This window comes from Spermophilus citellus, assembly GCF_964194105.1.
Source record: "Spermophilus citellus genome assembly, chromosome: X".
In the NCBI taxonomy this organism is placed as follows: domain Eukaryota; kingdom Metazoa; phylum Chordata; class Mammalia; order Rodentia; family Sciuridae; genus Spermophilus; species Spermophilus citellus.
Genome location: NC_138190.1, coordinates 76,733,343 through 76,761,188, shown reverse-complemented (window position 1 = coordinate 76,761,188; position 27,846 = coordinate 76,733,343). Strand labels below are relative to the sequence as shown.

The 27,846-nt window shown below is 36.2% G+C and overlaps 1 protein-coding gene across 3 annotated transcripts in view; it reads right to left on the bottom strand.

Moving 5' to 3' along the window:
* Positions 1 to 27,846, bottom strand: part of LOC308638702 (vascular endothelial growth factor receptor kdr-like) — a 317,685-nt gene that overhangs the window by 224,115 nt on the left and 65,724 nt on the right. For all 3 annotated transcript variants that reach the window (XM_081276379.1, XM_081276380.1, XM_081276381.1), the window contains 4 exons: positions 10,642 to 10,769; positions 3,210 to 3,369; positions 1,992 to 2,128; positions 1,476 to 1,653 (listed from right to left, as the gene is read on the bottom strand). In XM_081276379.1, coding sequence (XP_081132505.1) covers positions 1,476 to 1,653; positions 1,992 to 2,128; positions 3,210 to 3,369; positions 10,642 to 10,769 — 603 coding nt within the window. The remainder of the gene's footprint in view (positions 1 to 1,475; positions 1,654 to 1,991; positions 2,129 to 3,209; positions 3,370 to 10,641; positions 10,770 to 27,846) is intronic.

Genomic DNA, 27,846 nt, shown 5'->3' with positions numbered 1-27,846 from the left:
ATGTTGTTGTTTATTAATAAGGATTGGCATTTTAGGTGGGACAATTCTTTGTTGTGAAATACTATGTCTCACTCTATCCCATCAATGCCAGTAGTGATCACCAGTCATTTTGACAAACAAAACATGACCCCTTATATTTCCAATGCCTGCAAGTATAGTACTGCTCCAAAATTGAGAATCATATAATCATGTTGGCCTTTTCCCTTGTGAGATGATTATTTAGACATGTGTAATGAATGATTTCTGACCAATGAGGCAAGAGGGCAAATTAGCTAGGGAATCTCTAGGAAAAGTTGTACAGATTCTTAAAAAGGAATGGAAGTCATCAATTTCCTTCTTTTCCCTGCCTTTAGACACTATCATTGGTATATATTTTCTGAAACTTCAGCAACATGCAGGGTACATTGAAAATAATGAAAGTGGCAGAGTAAAATAATGGAAGGAACCTGGCTTCAGTAGGACATTCATGATCCACTGAATCAAGCATCTGAAGACTCTATTATATAAGATAACTGTCTCTTGATTGTTAAACTACTTTTAATCAGGTAGTTTGCAGCTGAAGACATCCCAGTTTACTAAAGTGGACAAATGGAATCCAAAGCCTGATAAACATAAAGAAAATTATCTTATAAACTCAGCTGTAGGGGTTTAACTGAGCTATAGCGGTTAAATTTTTTACTATAGAATAAACTCAGAATGTGACTGTATTTGAATTTGTAAGCATTTGTGTGTAGACAAATATTAGTATTTGTAGGTGAGAATTTTTGTTTGTTGTGGTGCTGGGCATTGAACCCATGGCTTATGAATGATAAAACACACCATACCATTGGGCCGCATGCCCCCCAGGCTCCAATAATTGAGGATTTTGTCCATACCTTCAAATAAGTGTTAGAATCTGTGTGTATGCATTCCAAATAATATTTTTCTGTATAAATGTACTGGGATGAATATGGCTATTGTTTTGTTTTGTGAGAGCATGTATTATGTACATATGTATTTATTAATCACCACTCCATGAACCCAAGGTAATTGGGTTAAATAGAGGTTCACTTAATAATTCTTTCTGCTATTCAATTTTTAGCCACATAGATATCAGTAAAAAGAAAAATCAAAGGGCACCTTCAAACATCATTTTATAGATAGAAAAATTAAACCTAGAGAGGCATAGTAATTGTTTTCAAGATCACACATCAAAATAGAAAAGAATATTCAAGACTCTTTATTCTCTATTTGGGACTAAGTACTAGCTAGACAAAAGATAGAAAAACATGTAAGTTAAATCACAATATTTTGCAGTATATGTTCCCTGTGACAGGGTAAAGGGACAGATTTCATATAAGCCCTGAAACAGTGGGCTGTAAGCTGGAGAAACCATAACAATGGAAGAGAAAATGCAGGTATTTCTGAGTGATTCACCATGTATAGGGGAGAAGAGTAGAATCAAGAGAAAAGTCAAAAATGCAAGGTTTACTTACTGTATACTGTGATGGTAATGTTGGCTTGCAGGGCAGTGTTGTTATTTTCCTGGCAAATATATAAACCCTTGTCTTCCATGGTTATATTCCAGATGGTCAAATTACTATAGCTTTTGTACACAGGGGACCCTTGGTACAAATTCCTTTTAACTTCACAACACCTGGGTGTTGTCTTAGACTGTGGGATGGGAAAGGATGAAAATTTCAATCAAGAGTATTGAGTATTTGTAGATGTTTAAACTATTACAGGGTTTGGGAAGGAAGCCAGATAAATTAATATAAGGAACTTGTACTTTGCCTACACTTCTGAAAATCATATATATATAACCACAATATGGTATAGAATAAAATATCAGTCCCTATAAAACATGTTTCTTGAAATTCACATACTACTTATTATTCAGCTTTGTTGATCTGCTAGCACTTAGCCTGGTTCTTGTCCAAGACTAGACTAATTCAGGGAGAGACAGTATGGATAAATACTCTAACATTCTGAAGGAAAGATAGTATACTCACATCTTGCCGGTTGAATACCCAATCCAATTTGATTCGTCCATTGAATGTGGTCTCTGCCACACACTGCAGGAAAAGGGTGTCTCCCATCAAAAGCCTCTTCTGGTTATATCTGATAGAGATATTTCCTCTCTTGATTTCTAGAAAATAGAGGATATGCCATAATGGTGTTGACAAAACCAGGGAAAAAAGTCTTGATTATAGAGTAGTTCTTAAAAATTTTCAATCCTTTAACCCTTTCTTAGGTGAAAACTGTAGATGCAAAATCATACCACAAGGTCCCATGATTTAGAAAAGACCAAATAAGATTTTATATAAAATATTGCAAGATACTTGGTAGTGGTGGCAAAGGTAATCATGAGTATTTTCACTGAGCAGCTTCTATAATCCTTAGAAAATTTTTATCTCCAATTTACAAGCTTCCCCATCAGAAAGTTTTATTTCTCCTACTTATCTAAAGTCATAATGCCCTTTGGTGGCTCATTCTGCATATTTATGTGTTCTCTGAGCAAGAGGTCATCCTTGTTAATGGCCCATATCCACATTAATCAAGTAAGCAATAACATAAAATTCCAAGGTGCCTGTTACTTAGTCACAACATGCACCATTATTTCATGGTTTTGCAAGGAAAACCCTGTAAAAGGTGAATATTTATTATACACATTGCCACCAGAGAAATGGTCTGATATTTATGAGTCATATAAGATTGCAGAAGTTAATCTGGGCTTTACCTACTGATCTATCTATCTATCTATCTATCTATCTATCTATCTATCTATCTAGGCTTTACCTACGTATATAGCTGTATATCTATCTATCTACTCACATATCTATATAGATAGATAGATAAGTATATATTTGTATAATATATGTATATGTATATATGTATATATCCAATATATATTATGTAATATACATATTAAAATAAGACCCTAGGATCTTTTTTTTAATATCTATTTTTTAGTTGTAGTTGGACACAATACCTTTATTTTATTTTATTTATTTTTATGTGGTGCTGAGAACTGAAGTAGCCTTGCACGTGCTAGGTGAGCACTCCACCGCTGAGCTACAACCCCAGCCCCAAGACCCTAGGATCTTGATTATCATGATTATTAATCTATACAAAAGAGAATTTAGCTGGAGTAAGTTTTATTCAAAAAGGAGGTATTCTCACAAAGCATCATGATTATAATTCCTAATCTAAACACACAAATCACATACCCAATCGCTGTGGGAGATACAGTGACCTGTGGATCTTTCCATTGACTTCAGCAATGCATTGGAGCATGCTACTGTAGAACTGATAAGAGGGCCGCATCACAGTAAAGCCTTTCCTGGGGTCCCAGTTTTGGCTTGCATAGGTGAATGTGGCAGGGTGCAACTATGGGGAATGGAAAGGAAAACAGAAAGACAAAAATGTAAAGATCTCACTAGTATTCAGTGTAACACACATGCCATCTAACCTTAAACACAGAAGAAGAGTGGTCTGTCTTCCCACTTTCCTACCCAAGCTTTCCAAGGTCTGATCCCATGCCCTATAATGAATCCTTTGTTTTCCTCTTACAAAGTAACACAGTTCTGGTCAGAGTAGATACTTGACAAACAAAAAAGGGAACCAGTGAACATTTACATAGCACTTACTATTTTTCAGACAAAATATTAGCTCATGTAATTCTCACAAAAAGGTTATGATGTTGCCCCATTTCACAGATGCAGTTCAGAGTAGATACCTTGCCCAATTGATGTTTTGCTATTGCATTGAATATCAAGACTTATGTCTCTTCTATTGGAGAAGTTTAAAACCAAAATGCCCATTCAGTCTTCTTTTAAAGATAAAAGAACACCAGCTGTCAGTTTCCCAGGTTGCACATCTACCTATCAAAACGCCCGATATTTATTGATATTCTGTTGTTATGGGCATCCACTTTTGCCTCAGCTATGAACAAGTGCAAAAGACTTCACTATAAGTCTATAAGAAGTTGACTATAAGAAGTCTATGCCTAATATTTTCATTAGTTAAATAAATCGTATTTAATATTTAATCAAGTATATGTTCTGTGTCAAGTACTGTGCCAAGTAATAAGGACCTAGCTTCAAATAGCACAGACTGAATGCCCACTCTCAGCTAGTGTATGTCTAAACAGGCTTGGATTACTAAATTGTATCATTTGTAAATATGAAAATAATACATACTAATTGTGAACATTTTTCAAAAATACTGAAGAAAGTAAAGAAGAAAATAATACTAACCTATAACCCAGAAATAGCTAGGAAACAAATGAGGCATATGTACTTACATTCTCTTTTCTATGTATGTATGCATTGATACATAGTCACACACTATAAACACAATTTTAATCCTGTGTTTTCCTACTTAACATTATATTAATTAGCATATTCTCATATAACTAAAATTTTTCATTAAATATAAAATTTAATGGCAATATGACATCAAAGGAGTATGATCAAAATCATGAAATCTCTGGAAGTCTTGTGATACAAGGAATAGTTGAAGAAAAAGGAAGTTTTTTTTTTTAAAGAGAGAGTGAGAGAGGAGAGAGAGAGAGAGAGAGAGAGAGAGAGAGAGAGAGAGAATTTTTAATATTTATTTTTTAGTTCTCGGCGGACACAACATCTTTGTTGGTATGTGGTGCTGAGGATTGAACCCGGGCCGCACGCATCCCAGGCGAGCGCGCTACCGCTTGAGCCACATCCCCAGCCCAAGAAAAAGGAAGATTTTAGCCTGAGAAACTAAAATACTTGAGGAAAGAATATGGTTGGTAGGATTGATGTTTGGATTAGGGAAAGAGGTCAGAATAAGTTTAATTTTTTCCTAGTATATGAAGAGCTATTATTTGGGAACTTGGACTTTTGAGTATAACTTCAGAAGGTAAAATGTGAACTGATGAGTAAAAATGTCTGAGATGCATGTGTTGGCTTAATAAAAAGATGGTAAACTCTGTCACTGAAATCATTCAAATAGGTGGGATGACTATTTGTCCAGGAGGCAATAAAGAAATTTTGTGTCATATAGGAAACCACTTTGAACTCTGAGTTTCTGTTTCATAGACTATTTTAGTTTTCTTATTCTTCCTAATATGTATATACTCAGAAACTTCTTTTCCTTAACTCTATAATAGGATCATCAAGCTTTACCTAATAACACAAAATTTAAGGTATAAAATATACTACGTTTCTTTTTAGTTTAATTGTAAACAATTAAATTTGAAATTTATTCTTTATTAACTCTTTTTCTATCTTTTCACATTTTTAATGGCTATGATTGGGTCAAATTTGAATTAATTACAATTAGTCACACCAAGTATATCTTGCTTACTTTTTTTCTCTTTATTGTGTACATTCTTTTATCTTTCTTTTTTGTTGGGGGGGATGGTACTAGGGATTGAACTCAGGGTCACTTGACCACTGAGCCACATCCCCAGCCCTATTTTGTATTTTATTTAGAGACAGGGTCTCACTGAGTTGCTCAGTGCCTCACCATTGCTGGGGCTGGCTTTTAACCCTTGATCTTCCTGTCTCAGCCTCTCGAGCCACTGGGATTACAGGCATGTCTTTCTTTTTAGCATTATTATAATTATTATTCCATACTGATTGTACAAATTAGTGGGTTTTATTTTGGCATTTTTGCACATGCATATATTACGATTTTTAGCAACTTTTAAGTCAAATTTCAAATGTTTAAAAATATTTTTAAAACTACTTTTCAACAAAATCTGTTGGGCCCCTTTGAGAATTCCTCAGCACTTTCATCATAGCCTAACTGTCTTTTACTACCCAGTTGCTAGGTCCTCAAAGAACCCAGCAACAGAAATAGCATGAACTAAGGGGACTGCAAACAACACATGGAGACAAAAATACAAAATGGCTGAGAAAATAGTTAAAATCAGTAATGGAGGAGGCCCCCAAACCTGGAGTATTTTGCATGCTTCTACAGCAATTTAGAGTTTCAGGGATGTACAAAAAAAATCAGAGTTAAAAGGAATAACTCTGTGTCTTTATTGTTGTAAAACACTGAGGCTTCTCTCAGTGGTAAAAAGTTACTCATTCACTTAATTAAGCCTACAGACCAGTGCAACTCAATGGGAGGGAGTAGGTTCTCCTTACAGGAATTTGGCAATATTTGGAGACATTTTTTGGTTGGTGCAACTGAAGGAAGTTGCCATTAGTATCTAGTGGGTAGAAGTAAAGGAAACTAATAAACATCCCTGAATGCACAGGATGCCCCCATGCAACAAAGAATTATCTGATCCTGAATGTCAACTGAACTGAGGTCAAAAAAGTCTTATTGGATTCTACTTCCAAAATCTCTATTCTGCCACTTCCCTTCTCTGCTCTCCTAAATTAGATCATCATCTACAGTAGACACTTGGCATTTTGGTTGCATGTGATAGGATCTTCCCCTCTATTGTCTTTATTCCTTCTTATAATGTGGCCCACCATCCTCATCCTCACTCCAGAACTATGTACTTTGTGTGGCATTTGCATACAATTCCTGCCTCTATGACCACAGTGAATAGAGTAAAATTGGGGATTAGATTCTAATTAGAGTAACCAGAACCATCCTTGGGATTATTTTCTAACTTGGGTTCAGATAGGGAATACTTCTCAGCTTATCTCTAGGAAGAAAGATATAATGAACTATAGGTTAATACAGATAATTTGTGAAAACAGATCTGTGATATTAGAGAAAGGAGCTTCAGGTGAATACACTAAACTATATTCTACCCCTTGAAATGCATTTTGCATTTTGCCTAAGCCAATTTGTGTGCATTAGGATTTGATTAAACTTCTGTCATATTTAATCAATAATCCTGAATACTACTTCATTTTTTCATACTACTTTTTGTGTTCCTTACCAAATTCTTCACTTAATGTGCTTCTATTTGTCATAAGCTCTTCAGTTAAAACTGCCCTAGGTAGTCATTCCCTTTCTCCTTGGCATGCCTATTTTCTCTAGTACATACAGGCCTGGCATTGGGAACTTTCCGTGGCTCTCCTATGGCAATAGATTGCCCAAAGCACATGACCTTTCCCTCTGCTCTGCTATGAAGGTTCCTCATAGTAGCTTCAGAGAAGGGCATAACCCATTAGAAATTGAACAGGCTACCTTTAATCTTTTTTGGAGAAGAACATTCTATGGAAGGCCTTTGATATGTCCTGATATAAACAAAGCAGGTGTGGGCTCCATTTTGCCAGGAGCTCAATCTATTTCATAAGCTTGCCCATTCTGTCCCCAATTTTGAAACTAATTTCTGTGTTCTATGGTTTTTTCTCAGTTTTATTTTAGTTTTTTTGGGGGTGGAGGGGTACCAGGGATTGAAATCAGGGACATTCCACCTCTAAGCCCATCCCTAGTCCTATTTTGTATTTTATTTAGAGACAGGGTCCTTCTGAGTTGCTTAGCGACTCACCATTGCTAAGGCTGGCTTTGAACTCACGATCCTCCTGCTTCAGCCTCTTGAGCCTCTGGGATTACAGGTGTGAACCACTGCTCCAGGCTCTCTTAGCTTTTATTTCTCAGCCAACCCATTACATCAAGGGAAACCCCATTTCTACCACCCATGGGGGGCATGGGCGGGAGATCAATATGTTGGACTAAATCAAATTGCATTGAATTCTACCTAAAAATAAGTTGTTTTCCTCTTCTATAAAGTTAACTTTAGTTAATCAATTAGTATGGGGAAAACACCTTGTATACACTGTTGGTTTGCTTACTTTTGTTGGAGTTATACTTCAGGAGAAAGGGAACCCTTCAGCTAGGGATATGGCTCAGTGGTAGAGCACTTACATAGCATATGTATGGCCATGAATTTCATCTCCAGCACTGCAAGGGACAAGGGGGATATTTCTCCCTCCTTCACCTACTGAGTAACACTGACACCTAGCAATGAGATGGTAAAAGCAAAAATGCAAAACAGCAAAACCAATGTTCCTTGAATAACACTGGTTGTTAGAAGTTCCCAGGGAAGAGTGAGCCGAAGGCCTGAACTGGCTGCTTAGAGAATGAAAGACTTCGATGTGATCATGGGAATTGTGACATTGAGTATACAATGGCCTGCCAAATGACCGTATGTAGGTTATGTATTTTAGATCAGGGAATGTGAAATACATAACCAATACATCAAACATCAGCTCTAATGATCATAATTATACTGGTACTTTTCACCTGTGCTACCTATTGCATTGTATAAAGTATAAATTCACATCTATTCTCTTAACAAATAATCAAAAATTATTATCCAACTTGAACTCCAGGTTTCCTCTTTCATAGCTCAGAATTCTTCTTTGTGGGCTCACAGAATCTGACAGATGTTCCTGAATTTCACAGTAGCCAAGCTTTAGGCTGAATGTGTTATTCAGTGCTTTGGGATAGATTCTTTAGCCAATAGTTCCTTAAATGCCAGTATCATGTTAAATTTTTCCCCTAAATACAATAGTATCATAATAAGCTAACTTGAATTATGGGGACTTTTGATGAGTTATAAAGAAAGTGGTATATTATGGTTCCTGTCTAGGAATCCCCTTTGGATAGAAGGGGGAGATTTCTAGATCCCCTGAAGTTGATTGATCTTAATAAATCTTAGGGGAGATGATAGGTAAGGCCTTAGAAAAGCAAATTCTGGCAGGGCTGGGGTTGTGGCTCAGTGGTAGTGTGCTCACCTAGCATGCATGAGGCACTGGGTTCAATCCTCAGCACCACATAAAAATAAGATAAAGAGGAGTAAATGAAGGTAAAATAAGATTTTTTTAAAAAAAAGCAAATTCTGGCTATACCTCTACTAATATTCCCAGACAGCTCATGCTATGGAGGTGAACCCATTGTTTAGTATGGTTTAATTTTAGAAAAGGAGGCTTGGAATTAGGTCAGTCATTTCCCTATTCCATGCTTCCTTTTGGCATAGCACAGAGACACAGTGGCGCCAAGTCTCGTCAAACATTTGTTTGAAGGGAGAAAAGGAAGCTTGGTGAGTGGACCAGGTCATTCTCCCTGTATATTAGGTGGAGCGAGGATGAGGAAGCCATCCAAGCACGTAGACTCTATCACAAACCCTGTCTTTCCCTCTCCACCCTTCCTGATGGAACACTAACTCCTTCTGGACTGTGTCCTAAAGACATGGGACATCTTCTTTTCCCTTTAGAAAAAGCTAATAGAAAGTCCCAGGGAAGTGTTGGAGGAGCACGTGAACTGGGTACTCACAGGAGAAAGGACTTAATTGTGATGATAGAGACAGCTATACTGAGCATATAATGACCTGCTAATGACGTTAGGGACAGATAGGACTTGGAAGAGGAGTACTAACCAATCAAGATAGTGTGCAGTCTACAGGAAGTACCTAATAGACTCCCAAGATTTTATAGAGCCTGTTAAAGTACCTTCTTCCCACGAGCTTCATCAGCACCCCATTTATCATATCAGCTGGTGCTGCAAATACACAATATCCTGGCTACCCAACTCTTAGCCTTCACAGATATATTGCAGTGAAGGGGGATTAGGGAAAATCTTGACTCTCCTTATATGGCAGGAGAGTAAGAAGATCATTGCATGCTACTGTTGGAGGGTCATAGCTTTGTCATTACAGAGAAGTTAGAAGAACCTAGTAGCAGAAGAAGAATGTATCCAGGAGAGGAGCAGATGTATATGCCTGCCCTGATGGAGACCACGAAGACAATACCTGGACAAGGAATAAAGATATCCAATTTTTACTTTTGGCTATGACCTTCTAAAATATGGACTTTGAGCAAGTTCTTTCTTTTTTCTAGGCCAAGGGTCCCTCATATGTAAAATGAAAATAATAAAGCAAGCTCCATTTACCTCAAAGGGTAGCTAACTGAGCAGCTCAAAGAAGATGAAATACATAAATGTGTTTTTAAAATTGTAGCAGTGTTATGCAACTGTGAATGCTGAGAACTTCAGGAATCTTAAGGTGATCCATCAGGGATATAATACCCCATTCATAACCAATATTGATTTGACTGATGAAGCTACATCTCTAAGTTACCCCTTCATCTCTTGTACTCCTCATGTGTCCCACCCCAAATTTTCCAGTATTTTTCTTTCTGTTTAAGAAAGACATGTATTTACTCAGACAATAAAATTTTAGCTTTACTTCTTGTTTATAAAAAACTCCATGAAGGAGTTGGGGTTGTGGCTCAGAAGAATAGCACTCGTGTAGCATGTGTGAGAAATTGGGTTCAATTTTTAGAACTACACACAAATACTCAAACCTTAGAGCTCTGGACAAACTTTATATGAAGTCTTCACAGGTCCTTAGACATCTAGAGTTAATCAAATTCAAGAAAGAAACACATTTCTTCTAGAAAATGGTTCTGGCTTCTGGGAAGGGGAGACCTTTCTAGAATGGCCTAAAATATAGACTGAGTACAATAGATGATTACTCAGGGGCATCATAGTAACTATCTACTTCCCTCTAGTTTATGCAATCCTCTTGTGAAAGCACTAATTCAAGGCAAAATAGTAGCATATCTATTTTTTATGTTCCACTCCTAAAAGGTAGACATGACACAGTTAGGACCAGTACTAAACATGAAAATTAAAAATTCTCCCCAAGTATCTTTATACTTCCTACACTAGAAAGTGGCAAGTCCCTGAGACCCTGACAATGCAACTTACCAGTTGAAGCTTAACATCAACATCAGGGGAAGTGACCCGGCACGGTACAAGTATCTCTTCAGTGTCAGTAAACACAGTGATAACAAGAGGTATATTGTCGTAGGCCTGCACAAAGGTCTGGTTGTCATCTGCAGGGGTGAGAAATCATACTACAAATGAAATTGTCATCAGGATAAGATTTCCTAGGTTCCTTGTATATAAATTTCATTATAACTACTTTTTTTCTATATGGGGGGAAAAGGCTTAGAATATTAAAAGAACTCAGTAAAGAACACAGCCAAAACTTGAACTGAGATCTTGCCCTCCCATCCAAGATTTTCTGCACAAAGGCCAGGAAAGAATACAAGTCTACTCATAAAGATCTAAGAGAAAACCATTATAGTGGTCTTAATTTCAATCTATTGGGCTATATGGAAGAAGTAAAATCTCTCATCTACCTCATGGGCCTTCTGGCATATATCTAAAATCCTAATTCTTTTCCATGTGAAGTGTTTTAAAGTCATATGGGTTCTCTGGCACTTGAGCCAAAATGCATAGTAATTAATAGATTAGGCATATGATGTTTATCTGGAAAAGATAATAATTTATTTAAATATTATGTGCCAAGTAAAATTATTATTAATCTTTAATAAATGAAAATGTATTTAAACGAGCATGAATGTGCTCATTTCACCCACTTTGCCTTCCCATAGGACTCAGACTCAGTTTGAGTGGGTACACACTCTGTAAGTATTTCTCATGTGGTAAAAAAATATAATGTCGATATGAGAACATATGATACTTCAAAAAAATGAGCCTTCAGTCATGGATCTTAAAAAATGGTTTTGGTTGCCTGTATTCCTATCATTTCAGTTTTACCCCTGTAGATGGACCTGATATGAGGCATTTTTTTTTATTCTGTACTATATCATTCCTTAAGATGTCCTTGAAAGTATTTTATAAATAGAAAATTTTGCAAAAGACAAATTAAAGATTCCCTTATTCTCGACAGAAAGGACTTATTTCCACAATATAAAGACTCTTTATGGCATACCCAAAGTCAAAATCATAATGGATGGATAAAAAATAAGTCATTTCCTCCAACATCAATAACAAAATAATTGTGTCCACTCTAACCACTAGAGTGGCTAGGTAGTAGATTGCTAGCCAGAGCTACCAAGCAAGAGACAGAAATTAAAGGAACACAAAATAGGAAAAGAAGAGGACAAATTATCTCTGTTTGCTGATAATAAGATCTACGAAGATGGAAAGACCTCCCATGCTCTTGGGCAGACTGAATTTGGTGAAAATGGCCATATTACCAAAAGTAATATATAGACTCAATGCAATCTGCATCAAAATACCAATGGCATTTTTTCCCACAACTAGAAAAAATAGTCCTAAAATTCTTATTTAGGAATAAAAGACCAAAAACAGACAAAGCAATACTGGGCAATAACAGTGTTCCTGTTGGTACCACAATACCTGATCTCAAATTATACTACAGAGATATAGTAACAAAACCAGCATAGCATTAGCATAGAAATAGACATGAAGAACAATGAAATAGAAGACACAGAGACAAATCCACATAGAAAGAGTTGTATGATCATTGGTAAAGGTACAAAAAGCATGTTGAAGAAAATCTAGCCCTTTTAACAAATGGTGCTAGGAAAACTGGATACACATATTTTTAAAAAAACTAAATCCTATCTCTCATCCCAAAGAAAAATCAACTCAAATTGGATCAAAGACCTAGGAATGAGACCAAAATCACTGCAAATGCTAGAAGAAAATATAGGGTGAACACTCCAACATATCCCTACAGGCACCAACTTCCTTAAAAAGACTCTTAAAGGGCTGGGGATGTGGCTCAAGCGGTAGCGCGCTCGCCTGGAATGCGTGCGGCCCGGGTTCGATCCTCAGCACCACATACCAACAAAGATGTTGTGTCCGCCGAGAACTAAAAAAATAAATAAATAAATATTAAAAAAATCTCTCTCTCTCTCTCCTCTCTCTCTCTTTAAAAAAAAGCCCTTAAAAAAAAAGACTCTTAAAGCTCAAGAGATAAAACAAAGACTGAACAAGTGGACATCAAATTAAAAAGCTTCTGCATAGCAAAAGAAAAAAGAACATGAAGAGAGAAGCTACAAAATGGGAGAAAAACTTTGCCAGACACTGTTTTGACAGGAGATTAATATCCAGAATATGTATAGAACTCAAAACAACTTATACTCATTTCAATTGAGGCAATAAAGGGCATTTAATAAAATTCAACATCTATTCATGATAAAAGCATTGAACAATGAAGACAATACAAAGAATGCCTCTCAACATAATAAAGACAATTTATAATAAGCAAATAGCTAACATTATATTGAATGGGGAAATGCTAAATGCTTTCACTTTAAGATTGGCAATAAGACAAGGATGCCCAATTCATCACTTTTATTCCCCAAAATCCTACTTACACAAATAAGTCAAGATAAAGAAAAAAGTAATGCCCAAATTGGAAAAGAAATCAAACTGCTACTATGTGCAGATGACCATCTTATATATAGAAAACCCTCAAAACTACACCAAAAAACAATGAGAACTAATGAATAAATTCAGCAAAGTTACAGGATACAAAATAATATCCAAAGTCAGTATAGTTGCTACATGTCAAAGTCAAATTTTCTAAAAGATAAATCAAGAAAGCAATTCCATGTACAAATAGAAATAAATAAAACACCCAGGAATAAATTCAATCCAAAGGGGTGAAAAATCTCTACAATTAAATTTATGAAACATTCACAAAAGAAATGATAATACCCCAAATTGGAAAGACAGTTCTTCTTCATGTATTAGAATAATCAATATTGCCAAAATGTTCATACCACTCAATCAGATTTACAAATTTAAGGCAATGTCTATCAAAATACTAACGACACTCTTCATAAAACTAGAAAAGTCAAATCTAAAAATTTTATGAAACTGCAAAAAAGGCCAAATAGCCCAAGTCATTTTCAGTAAAAAGAACAAAGCAGGAGTCATTATACTACCTAATGTCAAAGCACACTACAAAGCAGTAGTAATGAAATGATATGGTATGGCATAAAAACAGACATATAAAAATGGAACAAAATAGACAGCCTAGAATTAAATTTACACATCTACAGACAATTGATTTTTGACGAAGATCTCAGAAAACACACTGGATTGAGGATGGAATTTTTTTTTTTGCAAGATGATTTGAGTTTATTGGGAATATTTTGGTGACACAAAGTAGGTATTAGTGTTTAAAAGAAATTATTATATTGGCCAAATAAGAATTTTGTATTTAGGAGGAAAAAACAGCTTCTAAGTAGAGATTTGCAGGCATAGAAGTTCAAGACTTTGAACAGTTTAATCCAGAATGATATATGAGGAACTTGGAATGCTTACAGTAATGACCAGAAATGATAATTACATTTTGAACTTATTCAGCAGTTGACATTTTCAAATTTAAGATTTACTTTATTGAGAGATTTTCTACATAAACAGAGTAAACCACTTATGTAAGGTGATCCTCTCTGGTGTTATATGTTTCAATACATGTCTTCATGGGCCAGAAATAGTGGTTAGGAATATAACCTCTTGTCACATTATCAGATCTTTATCGAGGATGGCATTTTCAACAAAAGGTTTTGGGAAAAATAAGATAGACCCACTATATCTCACCACTTAAAAAGATAAACTCAAAATTGACTAAATATTTAAAGACTTAAATGTAAGTCCCGAACTTATGAAACTACTAGAAGAAAACAGATGGAAAATATTTACAGAATATGGGTTTACTTCTAGGATCTTTATTCTGTTCCACTGTTCCATGTGTCTGTTTATATCTAATACAATGCTTTCGCTTGAATAAGATTTCAAAAGTGCAGTAAATAAAATCATAGATAGACCAATAAGATTAAATAAACTTAAAAATACTCTACACATCAAAGGAACCAATCAACAGAGGGTGGGGACAACCTGTATTATGGGAAGATATTATCAATATATACATTTAATAAAGGTTGGTACCCAGAATATACAAGAAACTCCAAAAATCTATAACAAAAAAATGAACAAATTTAACAATGGAAAATAAATCTCACATTACCTCTCTCTCTAAAAAAAAACACATTCAAATAGTCAATAGGTACATGAAAATATGTTCAAAATCATTAATTATCAGCGAAAGTCAAATCAAACTCAAAATAAGATATCCCATCCCAATAAGAATGAGTAATATAAAAAAAAAGACTAAAAGTAACAAGTGCTGGCAAGGATGTAGAGCAAAAGAAACATACAGTGTTGGTAGGGATATAACTTAGTACAGCCATTTTAGAAAACAGTATGGAAGTTCTTCAAAAATTAAAAACAGAACTACCATAATATTCAGCAATCCCACTAAATGAGTATATATACAAAGAAAATAAGATCAGTATGTTGAAGAGACATCTGCATTCCCACATACATTGATTCATTATTCTCAATCTCCAAGAAATGGAAACAACTTAAGTTTCAATCAACTGAGAAATGGTTAGAAGTGTGGTACATATGCACAATTGAATACTGTTACACAATAAAAAAAATATTAAGCACTTTCATTTACAACAATATGGATGGAACTGGAGATCATTATATGAAGATAAATAAGTTAGAAATTGAAGGACAAGTACCACATGATCTCAACCATAGGTGAAATCTATGAAAACTTATAAAAGTTGTGAATAAAATGGTAGTTACCAAAAGCCAGCAAAAGTGTGTGTGTTTTACTGAGTACTGATTAATGGTTACTAAGATTCATTTAGATGGGATCAGGAAGCTCTGGAGTAATATTGTATAGTATGGTAATGACAGATGACATTATGTCCTATGAAGTCCAAAAAGCTAGATGAAAGGGTTGTGACAGTTTTCACCACATGGAATTGATAAATGTTTTGGAAGATAAATATATTTAACTTCATTTAATGACAGCGATATTGACATAATAACAAAAATGAAGACCAGTGGAATAGAATAGAAGACAGAAACAAATACAAACAGATACATTATCTGATCCTTAACAAAGTGCCAAAAACAGTCGGGCATGGTGGCACAAGCCTGTAATCCCAGCAGCTTGGGAGGCTGAGGCAGAAGGATTGTGAGTTCAAAGCCAGCTTCAGCAACGTAACAAGGCTGCTAAGCAACTCAGTGTGACCCTGTCTCTAAATAATTTTTTTTAAAGGCTCAGTGCTTAAGTATCCCTGGGTACAAAAAGAAAGTACCAAAATATATGTTGAAGAAAACAGAGACTTTTGAACAAATGGTGGTAGGAAACTGGATAGCTCTTTGTAGAAGAATGAAATTAGAATGCCATCACCCTACAAAAAAAAAATGTTAAGCCAAAGGGGATCAAACAGTTATGAATCAAGAGTAGAAACTGTTCAAGTGATATGAAAAAAAAAATGGCAGGAATGGAACTGAAGCCAGAATTAGACAGGCAGACAGTATAGATAGGTAAATCATGTCAGGTCAGATCAAGGAGGCCAATTTTGAGTGAGTCTGGGAAGTTGGAGACTTATCAAGAATCTCCCCCTGCTCTAACATATTGCTAAGGTAATCTGTCCCAGGAATTGCCCCCTCCTACAGGGAGCTATAAAGTTGATAATGTATACTGGGCTACTCCATCCAGCCCTTCCCCCTTCAGCCCACCAGTTTCTCACCTCTTGGCCATCCCATTGGGCCTAGTCAGGTACTCAGGAAGGAGAAAGAAAAGGAGAAGAGGGCAGAAGAACAAAGGAAGCCTAAGACATATAAAAAAGGGCAGAACATCTTGCTTCTTGAGATACCTGGATACCAGCTATGGCCCCCTTCTCCCTCCTGGGAGAAGTCTATGTTACCCATTTTTAAATAAACCCTGCTTTATATGCTTGTCTCGGTGTGATTCTCTAATGTTCAAACTTCAACATGGGAGGGAGCAGAACTCATCACCGATAAACAGTGGTATCAGAACCATAAAAGACCCATCTCTTTCAGTCCTTGCTATTTACCCCCAAAACTACAGCAGATACACACATACGCACACATACACCCCCCCACACACACACACAATGGAGTTCTACACAGTAATAGAGAAGAATGAAATTATGTAATTTACTCCTAAAGAGATGGAAGTGTAGATTATCATGATAAGTGAAATAAGCAAGTCACAGAAAGTCAAGGGTTAGATGATTTCTTTCACATGTGGAAGCTAGAAAGAAAAAAAGAATAAAAATGGGGAATCTCTTAAAACATGGAAAGGAGATAAGTAGAGGAGAGTTAGGGGATCAAAGCTTAGGGGGGGAAGGGAGGGAATGGGAAAAACTAAGGAATGAAATTGAATTATGCTACAGCATGTATTAATATGCCACAAGGAATCCCACTTTTAGGTATTATTATGATGAGTGAACAAATATATATGTGTGTGTGTGTATATATATATATATATATATATATATGAGGATCAGAGGAGGGGAGAGAAAGGAAAGTACTAGGGAATGAACTAGAACAAATCATGTTGTGTGAATAAATGAATGTCACACTGAAGTCCACCACTTTATAGTGATTAGCACATTATAGTAGTCACTATAATGTGCTAATAAATAGATTTTTAAAACATGAGGTACTTATATACATAACACATGCTATGGAGTATTATTCAGCCTTAAAATGTGAGGAGATTGTGCCATTTGCAAAACCATGGATGAATCTGTACAATACTCTGCTAAATGAAATAAGCAAGACAAAAAAAAAAATAACTGCTGCAGGGGCTGGAGTTGTAGCAGCTCAGTGGAAGAGCCCTTGCCTAGCATGTGTGAAGCACTGGGTTTGATTCTCAGCACCACATATAAAAAATAAAATAAGGGTCTATCAACAACTAAAAATATTTTTGAATAAATCTGCTATGTGATTTCACTCAAATGTGAAACCTAAAACATCAAATACACAGAAATATTAAGTTGCATGGTGATTATCAATGGCAAAGGGGTGAGGGGAATGTAGAGGTTTTGGTCAACATTTATAAGGTTATGAATATGTCTAGAGACCTGCTGTATATATATTTAATAATATTTAATTATACATTATTGTATAGTTGAATTTTGCTAAGAAGTGGATTCCTGGTCCTCTAAACATTAAAGAAAAGAAAATTATATGAGAAGGTGGATATGTTAATCTGCTTTATTGTGGTAATCATTTCACTATGTGTGCAAATTCATATGAAGACATCAGGTTATATACCTCAAATATATATGACTTAAAATGACATGCATGGCCTGCAACATGGCTTCCATAATATTTCTATTATACAGCATTGCCCTAAAATATCTGATTCAGAGCACAACCTCCCACAAATGGGTATACACAGGTCGGATGAAAGTAAATGTAATTCCCCTCTACTCCTACATTACACCTCTTCTATCTATACCATATGCACATTAAAGAGGCACTAACATAACACTGTCAAATATACCATAGTCCAGAGAAGTTATTCCTTATGATTTCAGTCCATAGTATTCATTTGTTCAATGAACACTTATTGAACATCTACTTCATACATGGTTACAGGTGCTAAGTACAGCATGTTGAATAAGACAGACAAAAATCACCACTGTGGATTATGAAGAACAGCAGTGGAGAGAAACAAAAACTAAGTTTATATATATATATAAAATGTCAGAGAGTGGGACATATGAATAAAGTAGAAATAAGGAGTATAGAGTTTCAATTCTAAATAAGGTGGTCAAAGGAGGTCTCATTGCGAAGGAAATGTTTATGAAAGATTTGAAAGGGAACAGGGAGTGATCTTGGGGGCTACCAGTGGGAAGAGTAGTCCAGGTAGCATAATCAGCCAGGTGCCATTTCCTGGTGCATTTGAAAAATGAACAGGATGGCTGGTGCTGTAGCTCAATGGTAGAGCACTTGCCTGGCACATGTGAGGTACTGGGTTTTGATCCTCAACATCACATAAAAATAAATAAATAAAATAAAGGTATGGTGTTCATCCACATCTAAAAATATTTTAAAAATAAATAAAAATGAACAGGACACAAGGAGTTAGAGCAATGAGAATACAGAAAAGATTAATAGGAGATGAATAAAGTCATAAGTGTGACAAAAACCTAGGTCATATCATGATTTACAGGCCATTGTAAATACTTGAGATTTACTTTGAGTGAGAAGGAGCATCATTTTTGTTTCTGAGCAAGATGATAGATGCAACAAGATTTATCCTTTTAAATATCATTCTTTGCTCAACACTGAAAATATATACTATACTGAAGTGTACACTTAAAATATTGACAGTGACTTTTTTATGTATTTTACAACAATTAAAAAATAGTTCACTCTGGATGCTAAGTTGAGAGGAAACTATCTTGGCTTAGGTACAGAAGCAACCAAAAGATTTTGGAAGTCCCCAGGTTAATACAATTGTGGCTCAGGCCACAATGGTAGCAGTTTTTATGGGCAGAAGAAATGAGTTTTATGATACACCTTCAAAGCAGAGCCAACAAGCTTATATGTGTGCTTGCTGTGTTCTGATTGTATAAGCCTTCAACTGTATAGATCTTCTAACTCATCCATGTGGGGCTTTTAAAATAAGAGTATGAAATAAACCTCAAGTGCCAGGATCTTCACAAGTCAGAGTTTAGATGCTGGTATTTTATACTCAAGAAAACAGAGAACCAAAGTAGGGAATATAATTGCCCACACCAAATAGTAATAGAGCCAACATAAGAACCCAGGTGCTCTAGGTTTGAGCATGAGAATACAGAATACTATTTCTACTACCTTCTTTTTCCTTTTTGCTTTCATGATCACATGGTCAAGAGTGTTGAGGTAATCAAAGGAAAATACTGAATGAAGATGGATGTTGTTTCTGACAATAAGGGAAATGGATTTTGAAGGAGAATATAAAATATATTTGCTAAATAGAAGCATGAGTGCCTTTCCAAAAGAGTCCATGCTTGCATGCAACGTACTAAATTCATTTAAGAGCAATGAATGAAGAAACAACCCAGTATCATGGTTTATAACTTTTCAAAATCTGTCTTGAAAAATATCTCATTCTCTCTCAAGATTACCTAGGCCCACTACTAAGGAGGTAATGCATTTTCAGTAAGGATTTGCATTATTTCCAGCTTCAAGTCCCATGTAGGTGTGGAAGGCTATGATATAGTTTCCAAATGACTGTGGTTTTCAGCCTTCCTCATTTCCATATATATCTTGAAATTTCAAACCCTTCCAAACAGGAGTAGAATGAGTATTACTTGCTTAGGAGTGTTATCAGATGAAGTTAGCTGAATGCCTGAGGGAGTTGGAAAGAGGTCTGGATTTCTAAATTTGGATAAGGAGACCCAGATGAAAGGGGTCATCTAACCAGAAGAGGTCAGAGCATTCTTCCATTTCTCATTCCAGAAGCGAATGAAATTTCCACAGAATTGAACTCATTTATTAGTGAAAAGTATAACTGTAGAATGGATTCTGGTATTATTTATTATCTCGGAAATGTCTTGGGACTGCTATACAAGCCCTAATACTCCTCATCCCAAATCTTCTTCTCCCCATATCTTCCCACATCAGCTATTTTCATTCATTCACTTTGTCCGAAGCAGGTCTCCCAAACGTCTTTGTATATTTTCTAACATTGTTCCCTTTCCTATAAATCTAATACCATTACAGTCCTATCCACACTAAGATCACAAACTCATACATTTTGTCTTTAAAATGTTTTTGCTTCATTGAGGTATAATTGCCAATTAATAATTATGTGCATAAATATATATACAACTGTGTATAAATGTGTATAATTATGCATATGTATGTGTGTGTGTGTGCGTACAAACATCTGCATCTGCCTTTGCCTTGGAAAGGCAGAGAAAAATGGCAGCTAAGTAAGAACCTCCAATGATCATCTCTCCACAGACACACGAAGTGAAACAGCTATTCATGCACCAAACTACCTTCAGCAGAGCTCAGGAAAGAAGGTGAGAGACCATGGTATCTGCTTTTAGTAAACAAATGAAAATAAATATTGAAGAAGACATAAATAAATGAGTTGCTTTTGTTACACTTCCTCAACACTAAAAAGTCCTGTATGAACAGAGCAGCCACCACCTTTGGGTAAGGAAACAGAATTAAGTCCACATCTTAGACTTGAAGAACTCTATCAGGTCTGCCACAGTGAAACCCAGTGCTGGACTAAGCTACACAATCCCTACCAACAAGCCAATACCCACAGACTGAATCACTAGAATTATATTGGGCCATGCAGCTGACTGCCTTCAATACTCCTCCATCAATCTCTGGCAGCAGAGGAGGGAGAAAGTCTCCACCCATAGAGGATAAATCTATTAAACTTAGCACAGAGTTTTGTTTTGGAGCTCTACCCAGGCTTGATGCAATTAGAACAAGGACCTGGTAGAAACTGAAGTCCTTGTATGCACTCCAGAGCTCACAGAATCTCCAGATGTCCCCAAGGGTCAGACAGAAAACTCTTACTGCCAACAGGACAAAATCAAGTTTTGGCTTGCATCACCATCACTTCCAACTTTGTAGTAGGCCTGGAGCATACTCAGCCCCTCTCTGTGCCTGTGAGCCTCAGATGCCACTCAGTAGAAGTTAGCTGGATGCCTAGGAACTATTTCCACCACCCATTCCCCAACCTCAGGCAACACAGTTGTGGCAAGCCCATATTGCCAGTTGGAGTTCTAGAACTGCTCCTACATCAGGGAGACTTGTGCCCAATTGGGACAGACTCTTGTTTCAGTCTCCATCAAAGTCACCTGCATCATAGGGCCCAGGAAGCTCCCAAGACTGTGCATGAACTTCTGGCTGTGAGATTCATGCAGTATCCACATTAGCATCAGCCTCTGTGGCCAATTGACTTCCCACCCCAATGTTATCCAAACCTCATGCAGCATAGAACTGTACAACACCCTATTCCTTGTGGGTAGTACAGGATAATAAGCAAAGACCTTGCTCTAGAACTTGGTACTTGATCTGGCAATGCCTAATACTGGGAATATACTAGTGGGTATCATCAATAGTCAGGCTTGAGGAGCCTTTGGAACAGTTCTAGTATTAGAGAAAGACACACAGCCCTCGCCTTATCAGAATTCTATTCCAGATAACATTACCCCTAATTGTTTGCTGTGCTCTTGGGTCACTAGTTCAACCTGAAAAAGGAACCCCATAGCAGTGCAATCCTTGATTGTATCCCAACTCTGTGCTAGTATTAGCAGGATGCACAGTAAGGGTGTGACACAGGTTGGTGTCATTGGTGGCCACAGACATGAGGATGGCCATTCATGAGGACTCTATAAAGAACAGGGCAGCATCCTACAGGACCTGACCATAGCCTGATTACTGTGAACAAGGCATCCAGGTCTACCCTGGCCCAAGGGAGAACTTTATGGGGGCAGAATTATTTCTAGATATTCTCTTGGTTCATTCTGAAAAACACAAACATAGTGTGACTGGGACAAATCTGGTATTAGGTTATCCCCTAGTACTGAAACAGTGAAAACATGCCAACAACAGATGTCTTGCCCTTGTAGTTTATATCTTAACCACCTCCCAAAAGCTTATGTGATAAGGCTTAGCTAATGGTATGATTGGGAGATGGTAGAAACTATAGGAGTTGGAGGCTAATTCAAAGAAGAATGTCATGAGGAGCATGCCCTGAAGGTCTATAATAAGACCCTGTCACTCCTCTGACTCTTTGCTTCCTGGCTGGTCATCATGAGGTGAGCAGCTTTGTTCTACTATGAGCACCTCACAGTAATTTTCTACCTTGCCACAGATACAAAATAATGGAGCAAAGTGACTATGAACTGAAACTGTTGAGAGCTTGAATGGAAATAAATCTGTCCACTGTCCACTTTTGAAATCACTCATCTCAGGTATTTTATCACACCAACAAAAGACTTCCAGCAAGAAGTGGGGTCATTGCTACAAATAAACCTGTCAATGTTGTTCAGGAGCCTTTGGAATTGGTTTTCATGAAGGAATTGAAAAAAAAGGTTGCAGACGCATGCTAGAGAAACCCTAGAATTTTTAAAGAAGTATTTAATGGGTGATTCTGATAGAAACTCAGAAGACCAGAATTCTGAGTAGAATACAGACAGTAAAGGCTATGCTCAACAGGTTTCAGATGAAAATGAGCACTCTATTTATAATTGGACTACAGGCTATTTGTGTTACATTCTGGTAAAGAACTTGTATATATTTTGCCCATCCCTGAGACGTTGCGTGAGGCCAAGTTTAAAGTTGTAGAAATTCTGCTTGGGAAATTAAAGATGGAGGATTAGAGGCACCCAGCAGTCACTTTCATATCCAGGATATAAATCTAAACAATAGGAGTGTAGTGTTGAGGTGGGAAATAATGGGAGAACACTGGAATTCAATAGTGCACAGATCAAAACTTGGAGACCAGAGACTTTGAATAGTGGAATAGATTGTGAAACAGCACACATTATTGCTGTGTAGCACTGTGGTAGAGGGTTAGGAGTAACCACTTATCGGGCATAGAGGTAAAAGAAGGAGAGTTTCGGTGAGTTCCCCTAGTTAAAAATCCAGCACCCTGCACAAATATGGTCTAAACAGACATTTGAACTTTGGTTTAGAGAGCAAGCTGGTTCTTGAGTTATTGCACTTCCTAGCATATTCTAATGGTGCTGTAACTGGGAGTCATCATGATAAAGGTCCTATTGTCTGTGCTTACTCCTCTGGGAGCCAAAGGCCACTGCATTTTCCTGTCTCCCAGACATCATGTCAACATCTCTCTACTGGTTTAGTGGGATAATGCCTCAAGAGTCAATTTGTCCCACAGGGGAGACTCTGCCATAGACACATTGAGAATTCTATGCAGTGTGAAAATGGTCTGGCATATGGAGGGGAGCAGAAGGTGCTTGTCCTTAAAATCAGCAGTTCAGAAGGCCAACTGTCAGAGTCCAGGAGACTGAATAATCACATGTGATTTTATGCAAAAGCCAACACTAGGAACACTGTGGGCAGGAGACTATACAATTCTATTACCAACCCCATCCCAGAACAAATATATTTGACTCCCTTGCCACTCTCTGCCCTCAGGAACATCTGGGAAAACACTGTAGAACTGCTGTTTCACTTTCCCTTAGACCGTATTAGCACAATAGGCTCTGGAGAGAATCTTGGGGGAGTTCTGCATTCTGTGTCAGCTTATTGACAGAATGAATCACAGATTTTAGCCCCAACCTTGGAGCATGCAGCCCCAAAAGATCTGGAAAGATTCGTTGCCAGAAAAGTTCCACATTCCATACTAGCTTTTTGGCATGCTAGTGTGGCATGGGGTGAATAGACCTTGCTCTGCTCTGTCCATAGATCATACAACTTTGAAACAAGCTTTGTAATTCTAGCTTGAAATCAATTATTACCCACTCATGTAAACAGGAGGAAAGAATTAATTTTTATTGATGACTTCATAGCTCTTACTATTATTTATTTTCTTTTTAGATTTTCATTTTTTCTTTATATTCCTCAATTTTAAACTTTTACTTTTCTTCTGCTTTTCCTTTTTTTCTTTTGTTCTTTCTTTTTGTTTTCAATTGTATTTCCTTTTTTCCATATTTTAACCTTTCTTTACTTATTTTATGTGATTTTTTTCCAATTTACTACTTTTTAACTTTTTATTTTACCCTATATTATTTCCCCTTTATTTTCTATTGTATTTGTGGTTGCTATTCTTAACATGTTATTTTTTTTTTTTCATTTCTTTACCTGGATTATTTACTTTATCCTTTTTACAGTGCTTGGGATCGAGCCAAGCATTGCATGGGTGTTCTGCCACTGAAATACACTACCAGCCCAGCTGAGAGGAACCACACCTTTCTCCAGCCACAAAATAGTCCTTGCTCAAACCTGGGTGGATAGTTCAACTTAAAGAACAGTGAGGAAGAGGCTGGGGCTGGGGCTCAGCAGTAGAGTGCTCGCCTGGCACATGTGAGGCGCTGGGTTCCATCCTTAGCACCACATAATAAATAAATAAAATAAAATATTGTATCCAACTATAACTAAATATATATATATATATATATATATATGTGTGTGTGTGTGTGTGTGTGTGTGTGTGTGTGTGTGTATGTGTGTAAAAAATAGTGAGGAAAATGTCCCCACCCAACAAGCTGTCCCCAAGTGGATATCTCTTGGGGAGCACTGAAATCTCGCTTCTGGATACTCACCACAATAGCAAAAACAGACAAATAATACAATTAATGTGAACACACACACGCAAGGGCCCTCAACCTCAGTCACTCACATATCAAACTGCACATTGCTGGCAAAACTTGATGGGAATACTACAGAGGGGAAACTGTGATACCAAGGCACTTTATCTAACCATGCAACACTTGTAGTTGGGCCAGTGTCTAAACAGAGGATGAAAATATTAGGCCCTATCACCATGATTAGAACAGTCAGTATGAGAATTGTTGTCAAGTAAGTGTCAATATCAACACAGATTGAAGAAACTCCCATCATCTGAAAGGGGCTTGTATGCCTATTTTAGGAGTAATCACAGAATGAAACTCATACTCTACTTTCTTTTCTGCTTATGTCAGAACTATCAGAGGAACCCCACTCTTGAAAGACCTACAGGAAAAATGGGTTCCTCAGGCTCTGACATGATATTCATGTGTCAAAACACACTAATCAAATCCAAAGAAGCTTCAGGAAATTACATAGTGAAGTAAAATTGAAATTAGTTAATAGTATAAAACACACTGGTATCATAGGACACATCATCAAGAAGGCTGCTTAATAAGAAATTTGTCACATAAAAGTGAGAAATCCATCCAAAAAGACAAACAAATCTCAAAGATGAAATACAAAAAATATGAAAAAACAGGCAATATGATATTCTCCATAGTTCCAATGTCCCTAATGACAGATTGCAAAGATAACAAAGTAGATGAAAAGCAAAAAATTAGAAATATATATATATATATATATATATATATATATATATATATATATATCAATGAAATACAAGAGAATGCAAATAATCAACTGAACTAATTAACAAAGACACTGAGGGAAATGAAAGGGCAATTCAACAAAGAGATAGAGATATTGATATTGATAGTGAACCAGATAAAAATACTGGAAAGTGCTAGTCACAGTGCTTCACACCTGTAATCCTAGCAGCTTGGGAGGCTGAGGCAGGAGGATCAAGAGTTCAAAGACAGCCTCAGCAAAAGCAAAGCACTAAGCAACTTAGTGAGAACCTGTCTCTAAATAAAATACTCATTAGGGCTGGGGATATGGCTCAGTGATTGAGTGTACCTAAGATCTCACCCCCCGCAAAAAAAAAAAAAAAAAAAAAAAAAAAAAAAAAAATCACTGGGAATGGTTTGGGCACAGTGGTGCACACCTGTATTCCCAGAAACTCATTAGAATGAGGCTAGTGGTTCTCAACTTCAAGGCCTGCCTCAGCAACTTAGCAAGACCCTAAATAACTTAGTGAGACTCTATCTCAAAATTTAAAAAAATAAAAATTAAAAAGGGTTGGGAATGTGGCTCAATGTTTAAGGATTCAATCCCAAGTACCAAAAAAAAAACCTGGAAATATAAAGCTTAATAATTTTAAATCCTCACCAATAGACTAAGTAAAGAAGAAAGAATTTTAGAGCATAAAGAAAAACCTGTCAAAGTATTACATTCAGATAACAATGAATAAAAAAGAAGGATTCAAAAAACATACAAGATATTTGGGACACTGCTTTCTAGATCAAACATTCACATAACTGGCAAACTAGATGGATAGAGCTACATGTTGAAGACAAAGGAAATCCATTCAGTGGAACAATTACGAATAATTTTAAAAATGATGGGAAAGATAAAAAAGCATTTAAATCTCAAAGAGACAGGACCATAAAAGAAGCATTCCACAACATAATTATAATTAAATTGGCAAAAGCACAGAATAAAGAAAGAATATTAAATTCTGCAAAAGAGAAGTACTGAGATGAATTTAAAAGCACCCCCCATTACAGTAACAGCAGAATTCTCAACAAAATCTCTGAAAGCCAGCAGGACATGGAATGATGTATTTCAAATTCTGAAAGAAAATAACTTCCACTGCAAATTATTCTCCCTAGCAAAATGATCCTTTAGAATCAAAGTATAAATATATAATTCCAAGATAAGCATACACTAAGGGAATTCATGATCAGTAGAGCAGCATTACAGAAGATAGGTAAGGGAATCCTATACCCGTATCAGGTATAATGATTAGTACAATCATGAGAACAAGGGAAAGAATACCTCTTAGAAAAATAATAGACACAGAGTGAACAATAGGAAAGAATCAAAAAAATATCTATATGCTAAACCATAAAGAGTCTCAGATGAATAAGATAGGAAGAAATTTACATAGAATACTAAAAAATATAAAGAAAATCAATAAAGTGTCAGAAAGAAAAGCATGCATTTCAATAATAATGCAGAATGCAAATGGTCTTAATTCTCAAATGAAGAAAAATACTGGCTAGATGGACTAAGAAACAAGATCCAACAATATGTGGCTTTAGGAAACTCACCTTGCATGTATAGGTATAATAAAATTGAAAGTAAAAGGATGAAAAAATATATTACAAGAAATGGAATCCCAAACCTAAAAGAATAGCTATACTTATATCCAAGCAAATGGACTTAAGACAAAATCAATTAGAAGGTCACTACATATTGGTTAAGGAAACTATCAAGAAAATATGATTATGAAAAAAAATTTAAAAGAAAAAAGAGGATATGATGATTATTAATACATATGCATAAAAATTCAGAGCCACCCAAATTTATAAAACAAACCTATGAAGCATAAAGGGAGAGACTGGGCCAATACTACACTGTAGATGACTTTAGTAGCACACTATTACAGATCAGCCAGACAAAGAAATAACAGATTTAAATTACACTACAGATCAAATGGACTTGATGGACACAGATTATTTTACCCAACAGCTGCAGAATACAATTTCCTTTCATCAACACATGGAACTTTTTTCTAATAGACCATATATTAAGCCACAAAAGAAATCTTTATAAAATAGAAATGCTTTCCTGTATCTTATTTGATCATAATGGACTAAAACCAGAAACAAGCCACAAGTATCTGATCATACTAAAATAAAACTACAAAAAACATTAAAAGAAACT